Source organism: Heterocephalus glaber, unplaced genomic scaffold (assembly GCF_053883595.1).
Source record: "Heterocephalus glaber isolate CG9 unplaced genomic scaffold, H.glaber_assembly_v1.0 deba00001729, whole genome shotgun sequence".
In the NCBI taxonomy this organism is placed as follows: Eukaryota; Metazoa; Chordata; class Mammalia; order Rodentia; family Bathyergidae; genus Heterocephalus; species Heterocephalus glaber.
Window position 1 is genome coordinate 1,015,141 of NW_028258440.1, and position 12,017 is coordinate 1,027,157.

The following is a 12,017-nucleotide window of genomic DNA, read 5'->3' on the forward strand; positions in this document are numbered from 1 at the left end:
AAGGCAGTTACTTGGTAGCACAGAGTCATTCTTCCTCTGAGGGGGATTTGCTTCTCAAAGAGCTGGATTTCTTCTTCTTTTGTGTGTGTGTGTGTGCTGGGGATCGAACTCAGGTCCTTGCGCTTGCACAGCAGGATAAAGAGCTGGATTTCTAACCGTGAAATTTAAGCAGGGAGAGCTGGGGATTGAGGTCTAGGAGATCTTTCAAACAGTCTTCTATTCCGCCTATGAAACGTCTATTTCCAGCTTAATGAATTTGCTCTGTCAAATGACTTTACATGAATGAGATGGTTTTAAGCCCCAGGTTATATCACTGTCACCAGTCATACTTTGCTTCACCCAGCACTATCCTGCAGGAGATAGATTCTTTTAACATCCCGGGATCAAGTGCTTTTTCTGACTTCGTGTGGTTCCATTGAATTAAACCTAGCCAGCCATGGGGGCTTCCGGACTTTTTAAGTACAGTATTCAAAGATGAGGCAGGCTGTGAAAATCCCAGAGGTCCCCAGGTGCTCCTGAACGTGACTATTTTTCCTTTGGTTTTGAGAACTCAGCCAGAGCTGCGTAGGAAAAACGGTTCGCGGACAGCCAGCCTCAGAATGCAGGACGAAGAGATGGATTTTGTGTGAAGCAGACCTCGCGTGGCTCTGGTGGCTAGAGAGGAGGTACATCTGGCTGGGAGGAGGCCCGTGGCGAAACAGAAGAGCACCTAAGCCATGGGACCCTCACCCACCCCAAGGAAGTAGGAGGAGGTTGCAAAAATCCTAAAGGGAAAAGCCCTCTTGGCTGTAGGCCAATGAGCGGCGGGAAGGAGGGGTGAGGCTGGGGAACTTCTCCCAGAGCCAGTCAGAGGGGATGGCTGCTGGGAAGCCAATCAGCGCTCTCGAGCCTGCAGCCCCTCTGCAGTAGTTATGCCAGAGCGCCCTGTGGAAGAGCGGCGGCGAACGGGCAGCTGAGCTGGGCTGCAGGAAGTCACCGCACGCGCTCCGCACCCTGCTCCCGCCCCGCCCCGCCGAGGTCCCGCGCCGAGGCACCCCGTTCGTCCCCGCTGCGCTCCCGCCGCGCACAGCACCCCGAGGGCCAGCTACCGCTCGACCGCGAACGCCCCCTGGCCGCGCGGCTAGCCTCGCCCCGCCCCGTCCCGCCTCGCCCCGCCCCGCCCCGCCCCGCCCCGCCCCTCCCCGCCCCGCGCTGCCGAGCGGTTCCCGCCCTCGCACAGCGCCCAGGTAGCTGCGAGGAAACTTTTGCAGCGGCTGGGTAGCGTGGCTCGTCTCTCTCTCCTCAGGGCCACCGCCAGGCTTGCTGAGTCCCGGGAAGGCTCTCGCTCCGGCGGCTGCCACTCTCTCGCACTCTCCTAGCTCCCCGCGAAGCAGGATGGCTAGGACCGTGCGCACCGCGTGCTTGGTAGTGGCGATGCTGCTGGGTTTGGAGTGCCTGGGACAGGCGCAGCCCCCGCCGCCTCCGGACGCCACCTGTCACCAGGTTCGCTCCTTTTTCCAGAGACTGCAGCCTGGACTCAAGTGGGTCCCCGAAACCCCCGTGGCAGGTGAGTAGGGGCCCCTCGCGCGTTCCTTGCGCCCCGCGGGGAGCCCAGGGGCGCAAGGCTGTATGGCCAGCGCTAGTCCCGCGGGGCCCGGGTCGTGCGCCTTGTGTCTGGGTACCTGGGAGCGGTCGGTGTGCCTGGGTCTCCTGAGAGGGGGAACAGGGTTTGTATGGACCTTGTTCGCACGACCCAGGCTCGCGCTGCTGTCAGGGAATATGAAATCAGGAGGAACGCAGGGGGTCGCCTTCCCACGAGTGCTCATTTTTGGGGAGGGCGGGAAGGTGGAAACTAGTTCTTCAACCCCAGGGAACTCAAGTGGAGCTGCTACCTCGGGAATTTCTCACCCCTGCTTGCACGTCTATGTGAGAATTTCAGCCTTATCATGACCGCGGCTCTTGCCAGCCTTTCCCCAACGTGTCCCCACGCCCTGCTGTCCCCAGTCTGGGTTCCCGAGGCACGCGGGCCCAAATACAGGCAAAGTTGAGGACAGATCTGGGAATCTGCAGTTGTGGGTGAAGACATGCTGAAGGAAACTTTTGAGAAAGAGCCCCCCCCCCCCGTCATGAGGACTGAGCCTTTCCCTTCAGAACAGCGTCCCGTTTCTAGGTTGGCAAAATCGCTTCAAAATTGGTGGTGCTGGCCTGTGGGGTAGGAGTCCAAGATGATTTAACTCCTCTCCCTCCCAGATTCATCTGACAGGCTGGACCCTGAAGGGGAGATGGTTCTAGGTGGAGGAAGTTACTGAACGCCTGCTTTTTGTTCTGCACAATCAGATCGTGCTGTAAGGGCGTATTTTTACCTTAGCTGAGGGCTGCTGCTGTCAACAGATGAATATTAATGGCCTTCTTTGATTGACTGTCCAGCAGTTGGGCACCTAACGCTTGCCTTAGAATCCAATTAGGACAAGTTGCTGCACTGACTATGCGGGCAAAAAGAGTAGGTTTCAAACAGGTTAATTTATCAGAGGTGCGCTCGGGAGAAAAGGCGATTGTGTTCACAAATGGTGAGACGTTTGTGGCCTCCGGGGTCTCTTTTCCACTGTGCTTCCAGCGAGGCTCGCGTCCCGAGCTTGGGAGAGATCTGGGAGCAACCCTCGCCAAAACTTGGCTGATGGCTCTCAACAAGTCAGGGAGGCAGGTCTGATGCTTGGTCGAAGTTGTGAATACGGATGCGCTCCCCGTGAGCGCTGCCAGCAAGCGTTCACTGGCAGGAGGTTACCTAGGCAGCCAGTGCGCCCTCAGCCTTTTCTTTTGGTTGATGAAAAGAGCCAAGAGAACCCGCTGTTTAGTTGCAAAGGTAATTGGTCACCCCTTTTGGTGGCTGAAATGCATTTGCACATATGCTAAATATTGCTTTGCAGGATATCGCTCTAAGAGAGGTTAGAACTAACTACCTCTTCCACTGTTGAGTGTTAGTAACGTGCCACGTGGGCGTGTGCTGGAGCTGTAAGGGGCAACCTATGAATCAGTTCCACAGAGCTGAAACAACAGGCGAATCTCTCCACTGGAAGTGCCATGGTAATTAGATTGGTAAGGCTAGAGAACATGCTTTTGTTGATAATGTAAAAACTGGTTCTCACAGGCTGAATCCCCCCTGGATGAATGGGGTCCAGGTTTTGGGATTGGGGCCACCGTTGGGTGATTTGAAACCAGGGAGTAAAAGTGGTGCTTAAAAGAAGAAGAAGAGCAGAGGAAAGTACAGATATTCATTCAGCACCCCCACCACCACACACACACACACACACACACACACACACACTCACTCATACAGGCATTCACCCTTCCTCCCCCCCCCCCCCCAGCTCCCTGGCTTTCTGCCTCTTTACAGAATCTGTGTAGAAGTATAGGGAGAGCCCACACACTGTGTGCAAGAGATTTGGCCTGGCCTTGTTTCCTCCCCTCCCTTTCTCCTGGGGTAAGGATGATCATACTTATTTGTAATACAGATTTTTCATTTTCAGCTCCTATTTTACAAACTCTAGGAAAAATCTCTTTTCAAGGACGTTCACCATATAAACTCGATGGAACCTACTTCAGTTCTCTTTAGCAAACATGAATGGTGGTAAGCACCTTCTGCGTGGCAGGCCCTGTCCTCACTCATATTGGAGCATAAACCAAAATTCAAATATGTTGATACCCATATAGCTACCATGTATCCTCAATTTTTCTGGAGCAATGCAGTTTTCAGATACTCTGTCCTGTCATGAAACCATGTGTCCTGAATTTTACTTGGGTAAATATGGTCACTGTAGATATGGAAAACGTGATGAAAATTCTAATGTCCATGTGAGGAGAGAGCTCATCAGTATTTCAGAGAAGAGACAATAATGGTAGACTAAATACAATGGCAAGTGCGTAATTTCAAAGTGAATAAATGTGTAATTTGCTGCTGTTGTTCAGTGGTTGGAAATTGAAAGAGAGCTGCAAATTATTTGATAGATATGAACCCTTGCGATGACCACTTGACTTTTTTCCCCCATCTATATTTTAAGCTATGTTCAGTTTGCCTGCCACACTGTATTAACTACATTAAAGCTTTCTTTGTCCCAGATAAAATGAGATTCGGTTACAGTAAGGAGAAATCCTCAAGAATGTCCTGTTTCACTTAGGGGGAGCATTTGGGATTGACTGCTAACTTCTTCCATTAGCAGAATTGGGTTAGCTTGGATAAGGTACATTTCTTATGCTAATACGGATGAGAATAAATGGCATTTGAAATCAGCCAGCCTAAAAAATAAATCACCAGTGCTGAAGTACTATGATACACTTCCACAAAGCTGATCTACAAGATTACAAACTCATGTTCCCATTTCTTTTAGAATGTTCAAGGGTACAGGATACCAATTCTAAATAGCATGTCCCCAAAATCCATAGATCTCTTCATACTCCAGTCTTTCTTTTTTTTAAAAAAGGATTTGTAACTTGGAAAGCACCACAGATGGAAACCAGGCACACAGAGTTAGCATTTGGCAGAAAAATCCATATAACTGACTTTCAGTGCAGCTCTTTGGCCCTTATTTAATTTAGAAAAATTCAGAAAAAAGCCAATGAGCTCATAAGTCTAGATGTTTATTTTGTTTTGCTTAACCTACCCACAGGCGCAATCAAGAATGGATACAATTTTAGGCAAGGGAAGTGAGCTAGTAATCAGACAATGATGTTTCCAATTGTCTCAAAGGGAATGTTACAGAAGTCTGAAAAAAAGTTCTCTAAACAAAAATCAAGTGTAATTCATTTTATGAATGCCATACACCACTTTCGTGAGGGGTGGTGGTGCAGGGACGTATGGGAATGAGAAAAATCAAACAAACCATGGTAGTGTTGCAACTCCCAAAAGATTGAGGGATCTTGCCTTGGAGAAACCTTGGAGACTGCAAGAAGCAATCCAGAAGGCCGGAATGCCCAGATGGGTAAAAGGCAGCCCTGGAAGAGCCAAATTCTATTTGGAGTTTCTTAAAATAGATGAAAATAACATAAAACTAAAAAGCAACATTCTTGAAACAAAGAGAGAGTTTGGCATTTTTAAAGTGTGAGGACTAGCAACTGTATCAGGGTTGCTCACTGTGGTTCTCCAATTAGGCTGAAGCAGTTAGCGGTCATAATGGGGCAGAGAATAAGAATTGAAGTGTGTGAGGGTTTTCTCTCCTCTGAGATTGCAGTAGACATTTGGGTGAGCAGGTGATTTGTTAAAACTTCAAAAAGTTGCATTACTGTGTACTAACTTGGAAGGTTTTGGGGAATGCTTTCAAATGTGGTCTATTTATTACGCTAATCCTGATGTTGGGGCTGAGATGTGCTTAGGGAGAGTTAGCAGTGGGATGGGAGAGATTGCCCAGGATTGGGAGGGCACCTGGCTCTGCAAAGAGTGTGAGGCTGCGCACTCCTTGGCAGGCTCTGCGTTAGGCTCTGGAAAGTGCAGAGAGAAGGGAGCTGCAGTCTCTTTTGTCAAGGAGCTCACGGTCTAGTGGGGGAGCATACAAGTAAACAGGCTTCCCAGGAAATTTGTAGGATTAAATAGGGTGAAAAGGGCTAGAAAATACCTCCAGGAAATTGGCTGAAATGGTCACAATAGCTAGCCTGGGCAAGGGAAAAGAACTGAAGAGATGAAGTGGGAGATAGGGAGAAGTGTCTTAATAGGGCGGCCATCTCGAAAAGTTCTCTCAATTCTTGGAGGAAATTCCATTTTGTAAGCATTAGGAAATACAGACAGAAGAAGGTTTGATGGCTGCTAGATGACACAGATGGTGTCAGATTTGCAATGTGGGTTTTTTTTTTTCTTATGGGTTGTATCTAATATTTTGTTGTAATATTTTTGAGCATTCTGCTACTTCCATCCTTAGAGTTGCAATGTTTGCTATTTGTTGTAACCTAGAAAAAGGCTGCTTATTACCAACTTGGGAGGAAAGAGTACTGAATTTATCTGGTATGAGACAAGACATAAAATATGTTTTCTCCTTAAATGGCAGCTATCAATGACCATGCCAATTTCAGTGTTTGATGCATTTACAAAAGCATGGGTCTTAAGAGGTATCTTATTACTCATTTCTAAGAAAATTGAAGATAATCACTTATAACTTGTGCACACGATACATCATTTGGAAAGAATTTTACTGGGGATCATGTTGCTCAACTGAAAAGTTCTGGCACGCTGAATTTGTACATTTTTGTGAATGCTTCCTTTTACTCTGATCTCTAACTTTTTTCTGCATATGGTTATTTGTATGTTTTAGATTATAAGCTTCTTAAAGGGAAAGCACTGTATTTGAACAGTGTTAATCACAATGCTAAGAGCATCATAGAGCAATTCGTTAATAATTGATGAAAATAGAATTTCTAAATCATTATGGATTTATTCTCCATGAACTCTCACATACTGTCTTAAACTATATGTCATCTTTCTTTTTTAACAGCCTAAGTCCAAAATGTTATGGCACATTATTGGGGTGCATAGACAAACTTTTTGGGCTACATATATTTTAGCTGGAGGCAGACCCAGGCTTATTTGAGTTAGCTGCTGACTCTTATCATCAGGCAGGGCTTATTAATGTTGAGTTACCCAAAGAACAAATTAGCAGCATTTTTATGACTGGCTTAGTATCACCAAAGATCAACAATTATTACAGCACGTAAATTGTAGAATATCTCTTAAATCAAGCCTACTTTCATTTAATGTCAGCTAGACCTTTCTTGTTAATGATACTACCATATTTGGGAGTTGAGCTACAACACATGCATGGACCTGTTGAAGTACCTCACAGGTTTCTCTAACCTGGGATTAGAATTCATGTACAGGCTCAATTCAAGAGACCATTCCAACAGCCAACATTTATTTAGCCCTAGCCAAGCTTGCAAATGAATTTGATGTTTTTGGTAATCTAACGTCTAATGAAAATGTGGGCAGAAAAATCCCCCATTCATTAGCTCATGTTTAGAAAACTGTCTGACTTGAAACAGGATCCCCAGCACTCCATTAAGAAATGAACATCAGAAAATAGAATCTGAGTCGTGGGCCCCAGACTGGCTTTAGAGACAGCCTTAAGTAATGGGAATTACCTTCTGAGATATAATGACAAGAAGAATGCAATTCAGAAAGCAAGGTGAAGGTGGGCCTATCAGCAGAGAAAATGTGCATTTTGAAATTCCGTGTGTGTGTGTGTGTGTGTGTGTGTATGTGTATGTGGTGCTCGATGGAACACTGTAATCTCACTTGAATATCTTGATGAATATACAAAGTTCTTTACTTAAGATTAGGCCAATTAAAGATCAATTTTCCAAGTACCAATTTTTAGAAATATTTGCTTGTCATTTTTTTTTTTTTTTTTTTTGGTACCGGGGATCGAACTCGGGTCCTTGCGCTTGCAAGGCAGGCGGCAGAACCACTGAGCTAAATCCCCGGCCCTTGTTTGTCATTTTTAAAAACAAATAAACAAAAAGAATCCAGATTGATTACCAAGAAAGGCATTTTTGCTTTTGCCTCTCTTAGTGTGTAGCTGGACAAAGCCTCATTTGAGAGTTTATATTTTTCCTCATGAATAAAAAGAAGCCAATGTTAGGACCTAAATGCATTGCTAATGTTCCAAACAGTTAATTATTTTTAGTAGCTGAAATTGTATTTATATGCTAGATTAGTAAATCTACTAAACTCTTTGAAGCATGCTTAATGGGCTTATATTGATAAATAATTGATAGGAAGGGAGATAAAATAAAAGTGAAAGTGGCAATAAGAAGGGACAGGGAAGTCAAAGCCATTATAAAAGAAACCTCCTCCCATTGTGTTCCACACATGCACTGCAAGACAAAAGATGTGCATTTCTCAGTAGAAATGATTTTTAAAATATTCTATATTTTTCAAAATTTCAGCCACAAGTTTAGAGTAACACCTACTTGGGCCTTTTTGAGTCTGCCATTTGAAAATAAGCTTATTACTGGAAAAGTAGAAGTCTTTATTATGGCAACTTTAAGGTACATGTTCACTAGGATATGTATCTATATTTTCCCTACTAGACTGTAATCTCTTTGAGGTTAGGGGCTGTCTTTTATTCAGCTTGTATCCTTCAGATCTAGCATGGTACATACTACTAATAGGTCCTCAATACCTATTTGTAAACTAATGAAGGGTTAGAGTTAGAAATGTATTGCAAACATAAAATTTCCATAAAGTCAATATTTAAGTGTTGATTTCTTTTTACTATTTTACTAAGCTTTCTGAAAGAGTAACCACCTTTTCAGATCAAAAGTCCATTTGTTGTTCTTAGGTAAGTGATAAAAGACTTTGGTTAAATTCATTTGGCTGCACTATAACTCCCTGGAAGAATTTTACAAGAGATAAGAATTTTGAGCTTGTTCCCAAGGCTATTATAAGTAATTTAAAGACAGAATAAAGTTATACACATATTAGATATTTCTCTTCACTCTCTAGATCTGTGTTGTATACGTTTGTGAAAATAATGTAACCTGATGTCAATTACAGAAATATACACTGAGTGTACTTAAGTTTTTTGTCAGTGTTTGGTATTTCTTACCTATAGTATTAAGACGGATAAATGTACTTTTAAAAGGACGAAGTGGATTTTTAGCCATGCAAATTTTATTTTTGTAGGGTAAAGGGCCTCATGAGAGTTTCCTTAATTTCTGTATGCATTATATCAATTTTTTTCATTATGTCAATTTTTAAATTAATTGCCTACAGAAGAGACATCAGGAGATTCTTTCAGAAGGAGGCCCAAATAAGAAAGAAAGTGAAAGAAAAAAAATGATGATATTCATTTGAAAAAGAAATCAGAATTCTGTTTGCATATTCTCTTCATTAATTATGGTTCTGCTCGTTTGCTCCCAAATCTGACATGATTAGTATTTATATTATGTATCATGGCATCCTGAGAATCTCTCTTACTCTTTGTCAATTTTTGGTTTGGGTGATTGAAGCCAAGAGAAACATGGTGAACAAGGAAAGAGAATGATAGCTATGGGGAGGAGATTAAACACCCTTACTCTGCGGCATGTCAGACAGTTAACTAGCACAGATGGAAAGGATCAGGAAATATTTGAACATGGAAATTTGCATTTGTGCAGAGATAATACAGGGGGATGCCTCAGTTGCATTTGGTTCCCAGAAATATTTTAATCTGTACTTCTTACTCAATAGCGGTGTTTTTTAAAGTACGTAGCTTATTCATGGCCTTTTCCAAAGTATGCTCATTGAATGCAGAAACCATGTTTGATTCATTACGATAACCTCTAGAGTGATGAGTAGAGTGCCCTGTGTAGTTATCAGGGCAATTAATTAATTAATTAATGAGAATAAATGTAAGAATGAGTGTTTGAAAACATAGTCTTAAGGACTTGACCACTATCCAGTGAGATCCTAGGATGGCATATAACTATAGAATATCTGATTCCCTGACAAAGCATAACTGTCCAAACTGATTTGCAGCAGAGACTGAAGAAGAGTTGATAGAGTTGAAGCATATTTATCTATTCTCTGTTGTCCTGGGAGTCTTCTTGTCCTACTTTCAAACTGAAGATTGAAGAGAAGGTGACAAGTAGAGAGATTTTTAACTGCAGTTTTACCTAAACGTGGTGCTTGAATATGTTTATATATATCATCATAGATTACATATGTATAAGTATATGTATAGATTATTATTATTATTATTATTATTATTTTGGTACTGGGGATCGAACTCAGGACCTTGCACTTGTGAGGCAGGCGGCAGAACCACTGAGCTAAATCCCCGGGGGCCCTGTATAGATAATTATTTGATAACAATGATTAATTTGTGCAAGTTATTTAAACTGAAAAATTTTAATTGTTAGTCTTAACAGTGGGTGGTCTTTCACAGTCATACCTTACATTTGTGTAGTGAAAGCTTTGCTCTCATATATCTCAGATTCACACCACAAAGTGTCTGTAGATTCTGAATTCCAGGGATGAGCTCACATATACACATTTGTACACTCATAGGATATCTCTATAAATCTTTGCCCTTTAACAATGTCAAGGATAACCCTACCGTACACTGAAAAAACCTAGGGGGTATAACTTTCCACAGATCAAGTAAAATAATTTTCAGTTGGGTTGGGCCTAAATTATTATAGCACTGATTGTCACTGGTATCATAGATCTGCTTATTTATCAAGTTCCATACTATCCCCAAGTATAGAGATGTGATCCTCATTAAGTAGGAACAGAAAACCCATACCATGAATTGGACCCATGTTGGAGAACTATTTTCAGCACTGACTCCGTTGCATGTTGGAGTTGATGGAAATGAGAATGTGACCCAAGAGCCACTTTCCAGGTTAGATTTCATCGTGATTGTATTGGGGACCACATTTATCTATTTTGGAAAACAGCAATTCAGTGAAAAGAAACTCACTAATGAACTTTATATACTGTCTCTGCATAAATATTTAAGAGATTTTCATTCATTCTTTACTTTAACCAACATTTATTGAGCACTGATTCTGGGCCAAGTACTGAGCTAGTAGTTTGTGAACAGGCTAAAATCGCTGCCAGCACAATCCCTCAAGATAGGCACCATATGGGGGTCTGAAAAATGTTGAGTCATGGAGCAGTGATGCCCAGTTGCCTTCAAAGGGCTGTCATGTAAGCTACTTGAAAGATAGAGAGTTAAGAGACAAAGCGACACATTTGTTGGACCGGAATAGTTTGGATTGGTTGGAGTACACATGTCAGTGGCGGGGAGGGAATATGAACTAAAAAAGTAAGTAAAGAAAATGCTACAGTTTGAGTTGTATCCACTGATGATAAGGAACCATGAAAATATTTGAGAAGAGAAATATTGCTCAGTACAGAGGATGACTGGAGAGTGAGGGGTGGCAGGGAATTTTAGTAATGTCGGTGAGAGGATTGAGGGCAGGAAGTAGAATAAAAACTGAACTTGAGAGAGAAGAGGAATAGAGTAGGTTTGACTTGGTGACTAGATGTGAGGAAAGGAGACAAGTTTAGAACTTCTAGTTTTTCTGGATAGGGGGACCATGGCACATAATAGGTGCTCAGTAAATATTTGTTGACTAAATTAAATATATGAGGAGCCTGTGTATTTTTTGGAATCACAGTCTTGCTGTGTTGCCCAGACAGGCCCTGAACTCCTGGGCTCAAATGATTCTCCTGCTTCAGCCTTGTGGGAAGCTGGGACGACATGCATGGACCACCATACCTTGCTTATGGGAGTATGTTTTTATTTTTGGTTTTTTGAGACAGGGTCTAGCTATGTATTTCACGCTGGCCTCAAACTCACAGCAATCCTCCTACCTCAGACCCCCTACCCCGCCCCAGTGCTGGGATAGTTGGTGTATGTCACCAAAGAGTGTATTTTTAAAGATAAAAAAGTGAGTTCAGTTTTGAACATGTTGAGTTGAGGGGGCCTCTGATGATCGAAGTAGAAAATGTCAATAAGGTAGTTCAAGTTGTGTTTTGAAGGACAGAAGAGAAGGAAATCAGGGCTGGATGTCCATACTGGGAAATTATCAGCATATAAAAGTTGAGGTTCTGGGAATGAATGAGTCACAGGGAAAGAGTGTACATACTCTTGAAGCATGGATGAGATTCATCAGCTTATAGGCTCAAGTTGGAAGTCATGGGCGTGGATGATATTTTCCAGGCTTCTGCACGTTGACATGCCTTAAAATATATTTTGCCTGGCCGGGGATTTAGCTCAGTGGTTCTGCCGCCTGCCTTGCAAGCGCAAGGACCGGAGTTCAATCCCCGGTACCAAAAACAAACAAACAAACAAACAAACAAAAAATGTATTTTGCCAACATCTGGTGATTTTAAAAAAACCTGCCAAAACCTTGAAGAACTCTCTTGATTAAGAGAAGATATGAGTATATGTTGTCATGGTCCAAGCCTTTGCAAGTAAAATAATGTACTTTCTCACACACACACACACACACACACACACACACACACACAGATCTCTGTGTAGAGAAATATTAGAATCAAGGTATCA

General features: G+C 42.9%; 1 protein-coding gene across 1 annotated transcript in view; it reads left to right on the top strand.

Annotated features, from left to right (window-relative positions):
* Positions 1-1,196: 1,196 nt before the first annotated feature.
* Positions 1,197-12,017, top strand: part of Gpc3 (glypican 3) — a 444,489-nt gene continuing 433,668 nt past the window's right edge. The window contains exon 1 of the mRNA XM_004860081.3: positions 1,197-1,546. Coding sequence (XP_004860138.1) covers positions 1,375-1,546 — 172 coding nt within the window. The 5' untranslated portion in view covers positions 1,197-1,374. The remainder of the gene's footprint in view (positions 1,547-12,017) is intronic.